Source organism: Macrobrachium nipponense, chromosome 24 (genome assembly GCF_015104395.2).
Source record: "Macrobrachium nipponense isolate FS-2020 chromosome 24, ASM1510439v2, whole genome shotgun sequence".
NCBI classification, from domain to species: domain Eukaryota; kingdom Metazoa; phylum Arthropoda; class Malacostraca; order Decapoda; family Palaemonidae; genus Macrobrachium; species Macrobrachium nipponense.
Genome location: NC_061091.1, coordinates 57,297,579 through 57,302,510, shown reverse-complemented (window position 1 = coordinate 57,302,510; position 4,932 = coordinate 57,297,579). Strand labels below are relative to the sequence as shown.

The 4,932-nt window shown below is 37.1% G+C and overlaps 1 protein-coding gene across 1 annotated transcript; it reads right to left on the bottom strand.

Moving 5' to 3' along the window:
* Positions 1 to 2,637: 2,637 nt before the first annotated feature.
* On the bottom strand, positions 2,638 to 4,701 carry LOC135203135 (uncharacterized). The gene has a single exon (XM_064232793.1). It carries the CDS (start codon positions 4,699 to 4,701, stop codon positions 2,638 to 2,640), a length of 2,064 nt encoding a protein of 687 aa, XP_064088863.1.
* Between the last annotated feature and the right edge of the window lie 231 nt (positions 4,702 to 4,932).

Below are 4,932 nucleotides of genomic sequence, written 5' to 3'. Positions count from 1 at the left end.
GCTGCCGCTAGTACCTTCCTATTGTAAAAGGACCTCAGGTTTGTATAGTTAGGAAAAAATGCAATTTTAGACAAATTGTCATTTTAGAACACCAACAAGGCGTTCATAAAAGCCTCCAGACCAGGGGGCTCGCGGTGTAATGAACTTCCAATTAACACCATTGCCTTCAAGGTATGACTTTACCTCTGGTTCCTCCTCAATTTCCTTCAGGAAATTGTTAAATCCAACAAAATTCCTACCATTGTCAGATATAATCAGACTCGGCAGAGAATGATACGCTGCAAAGCGTCGAATAGCCAGTAGGAAATCGGAAGCAGTCATGGAATGAGTCAATTCAAAATGAACCGCCCTGCTTGCAGTGCAGGTAAATAGACTTACAAAGACCTTCTCCTCCAAGCTAGTCTCATGATCAAAAACATTAATAGCACCAGTATAATCAACTCCTACTGATTGGAAAGGTCAATCATATCTCACTCTTTCTGTGGGTAATGGCGGGGGAGGGGGCAAACACAACCGTTTCTTGGTTAACTTCTGACACAAAACACACTTGGACAGAATTGATTTGATAACTTGTCGTGCTTTAGGTACCCAAAAGGTTTCTCTCAACAATACCAGTACAGAATTGACACCACAATGGTGATGATGTCTATGCAAATGTTCAACTATCAACACTGTTAAATAACTTCTGGAAGGCAATAACATTGGGCACTGAGTATTATAAGACATGGAAGCGTTTTTCATGCAACCCTGAGACCTAACTAGATTTTCTTCATCAACAAATAAGTTTAACTGATTACACAAGTTCTTAACATCCATGGACACTCCATGTGAATTCTTATCACAGAGGTACATTCTGGTAGTAGAAAAATGTTGCTTCTGTTCAAGGAGGACAGGTGCTTTCATTTCGTTAACAACAAAATTAGAACCTTTACTGCACTTATTAAGAAAAAGCAATATTGACCTCATGATACGTTTAAGCTTACTTAAATTACTATAACGTGGGATGTCAATTAATGGGGTTGGAGGGTGAACAAACTTAGGTTCTGAAAGAATTTCATTAACATGCACAGTTTCTGTAGCTAAAGATTGGGGATAATCACCAGTTAAAAGCCATTTAGGGCCATTCCACCATAAGGAATTTTGCGCTAAATCTTTACTATTAATACCTCTGGATAGAATATCAGCTGGATTATCCTTAGAGGAGGTATACCGTAGAGGAAACTTTAATTCATTAATTTCAGTGACTGTTTCGTACATAGGGAATTTTACTATTATTGTTCTTCACCCAACAAATAGAAACCATGGAGTCACTCCAGAGAGTGCAAGAACTCGCTCTTAAATCATCATTCTGCATTAATCTTCCAGCAAGTTTCGCACCCAAGGACAAGGCTGTCAATTCCAAACGCGGAATAGTCTGTTTAGGGTTTGGTGCCACTTTACAGTTACTGACCAGTAAATTGCTTACACTTCTCTTGAAATCAATCACATAGGCAGCAGCTCCATATGCCTTGTTAGAGGCATCAATAAATACATGTAAGTGGGAACATTCAGGATGTACAACAAACCTAGGAAACTTTAAACTTTCTACATTTCTAAAACACTTGCAAATTTCATCAAACCTTGAACATAATGATTCTGGCAAAGGGTCATCCCACCTGTAGTTACTCCACAAACATTTAAGAAAATATTTACCTCTCACCTGTATTGGTGACAATAATCCTAGAGGATCAAACATCCGAGCTACTACTGATAAAACCTTTCGTTTGGTTAAAGGTCCTTTATACTCACAATTTACTTCCTTCAGTGACATCTCATCTTGTGCTAGATACCACTCTAAACCCAAAACGTTTACTCTTTCTTTGATAACATTTATGGTTCTGTTAAACTCTGAATCATTACTGACCCATTCTTGTAGAGGCATTTAGCGTCTTCAAGAATCGTATTTATCACTAGATACTCATCCATCAAGACTAACACATCCTTGTAGGTTTTACTAAAATTATCTACATAGAAATTCTTCATCAGAGATGATGCAAGGGGATTATCATGTAAAGATAAATGATGCAAGAGGGTTTGCTGCAAGAGAAAGGGGGAGCATGTAGCTCCAAAACAAACTACACAAAACCGGTAAGTTACAGTAGACTTCAAATCAGAAGGATCAGTTAGCCATAGAAATCTGCAATAATCACGGCAGTCAGGTGAAATGCCTATCCTTAAAAATGCTTTACCGATATCTGAAATCACAGCTACTGGGATTGTACGGAAACTCAACAGGGCATCGAAAAGTTTAGTTGTTAATGAGGGACCAGTTAATAAACAATCATTTAAGGAAAGTTCTCCTTTAGCCTTTGAAGAAGCATTAAAAACTATTCGAATGGGAGTTGTTTCTGAATCCTTCAGTACAGCATGATGGGATAAATAATGCCCTATAATAGGGGAGCCTGAAGGAATTAATTCTATAAACCCAGACTGAACGTAATCTTTGATAATCTTATCATAATGACCATACAAGGAGGGGTCAGATTCGAATCTACGTAACAAGGAATTTAATTGACCAATGGCTATTCTATAGTTAACAGGCTGTCTACTTTCATCTTTAAATGGTAAGGACACTTCATATTTATTGTCAACCCTTTACTACTTTATCCTTTCTTCAGGACTAATTTCAGATTGACGAATACCAACACTTTCTAAATCCCATAATTTTCTAACTTCACAACAAGAATTAATAGGGATTTCCTCTACTTCTATTCTTGAACAACATACATTTGATGTAGTAATCTCATTAGATTCTACATTGTCATAAGACCAACTAGGAAGAGGTCCAAAAATTAGTGCACCGCCAGAACTATTCAATATCTGTATTCCAGAGCAAATTTGACTGTTCTGAATGAATCTTCCATAGTAATCAGCTCCAATGACTAATTCTATACCATTTACTTCCTCTGAATTTAAATCATTATCTGCTAATTTTATGCCTTTACTCTTCAAGAACGCAGCTGATTTACTTAATCCTGGAGAATAAATTCTGGAATTAACTCTGTCGAATGCAATGGCATTAATGACAGTACGAATCTTACCTAGTCTCACCACAACTCTTACTATATTACAATTTACTTCCATGGCATCACTGCCAAATGGTTTTACCTTTAAGGCTACTGTTGCTATGGACGATAGACTAAGCTTATTGGCTAATTCCGTTGCAATAAACGTTCTTTGCGCACCAGAATCAAAGAGTGCTCTCTCAAAGGAACGATGTCCATTCCCTGACACAATTACATTAGCAGTAGGAAGAGCAGTCTGAACAGAAATCTTATTAGTCTGAGAATTATCAATTCCCAAAGAAGCAGTCTTAACTACTGGGGAATCACCTTTACTAACATCACCTTTAGAATCATAATGAGATTTCCCAGAATTAACACTTGATTTACTAACATTAGTACTATTTACACTCAACTTTGGTGGAGCAGGATTAACAGGGTTTTCTGTTTTACAAATCATCGGGTAATGAGGCCCATCACATATATTACATTTCGGCTTATTTCTACATTCAGAGATTAAATGACCTCCTTTGAGGCAAGCAAAGCACAATCTTAAATATTTAACTCTGTCCCTTCTACTATCAATGGATTTGAAAGTCTTACAATCGCGAGAGGCATGGCTCGATGAGCAAAAAACACAATTATTGTAAGGACTACTATCACTAGGTTTACTGTTACTTGGTTGTGCTCTCTGCACGTTTTGCACATTTGAGGGAATCACTTTAGAAAATTTGCCCTGATCTCGTCTTCTCTTATTAGAATTCTCACCTTCGTAACAAAATTCCATTAATTCACAAACATATTTCAAACCTGAGGAAATTTGCTTTAAATCAAGAGACATGCTATTATGTTTATTAGCTATAGCCTTACGTGTTTCAGGCGATAATTTCTCGCATATTATACTAGAGAAAACGGGGTTCATGGCCTCTACATCTAAATTCAATGTGTTCATTTGTAGAATAATCTTCTCATATTCCAATTTGAACGTGTTCAAATCCTCTATTGTATGACTGGGAGGGACTAAATGTGTTAATTTGGACATGAGTCTACGTTTCAATTTTTCCTTATTATCATACTTCTCCTTAAGGGTCTGAATAGCTACTGAATAATTGGCATTAGTGACAAGCAAACCTTCTATGGCTTTAAAGGCGTTATCCCTTAAACTAGCTCTGAGTATAAAAAACTTAATCACATCGGAAATATCCCTACGATCGTGAACTAAACTGTTAAATATATCCCAAAATGCAAGCCATTCTTCCTCCCCACCGCTAAATTCAGGTATCTTAATTGCTGGGAGTTTAGGGGGAGGGAGAGGGTTAGTGGGAGCCGAAGGAGGCGGCAAAGCGGGCCGTTGATTTATATCTCCCGTGTCAATCTCGCTCATAGTTTTCTGTGTAGTAGCAATAGCTTTCCTTACACATCTAGTTATTGCTCTATAACTTCTACATAACCTCTCATATTCACTATCCTGTGAAATAATCGCCACCTTCTGTGACCAACTATCTTCAAATCGTCGTAGACCCTCAGTAAGACAACGTTCATACATTACAAGGGTCGATTTTGGTGTATCGGTATCACCAATGCAGCTACCTGCCTCATCAAGCAAATCTTGTAAGGAAATAATTTCCCCTTCAATAACTTTCCAAATCTTGGAATCCATTATCTTGTTAATGGATCAATAACAAACTTGCACAAATATCAAAAATGTATGGCAAATTATCTAAACCTGATTGAAATATAACATCCACTGAATGCTAGATAATTTGACCACGTGGTCTTCATCAATTCACAAAGTACATCTGGTCACGAAAAAACGTAAGTTCAAAAAATGGCTACGAAATTCAACAAGAATTTCTTCACAGAGTAATCACTAAATACGAACAATAATGTT

Coding starts and splice junctions, on each gene's coding strand:
- LOC135203135 (XM_064232793.1), bottom strand. CDS start 4,701: ATGGATTCCAAGATTTGGAAAGTTATTGAAGGGGAAATTATTTCCTTA.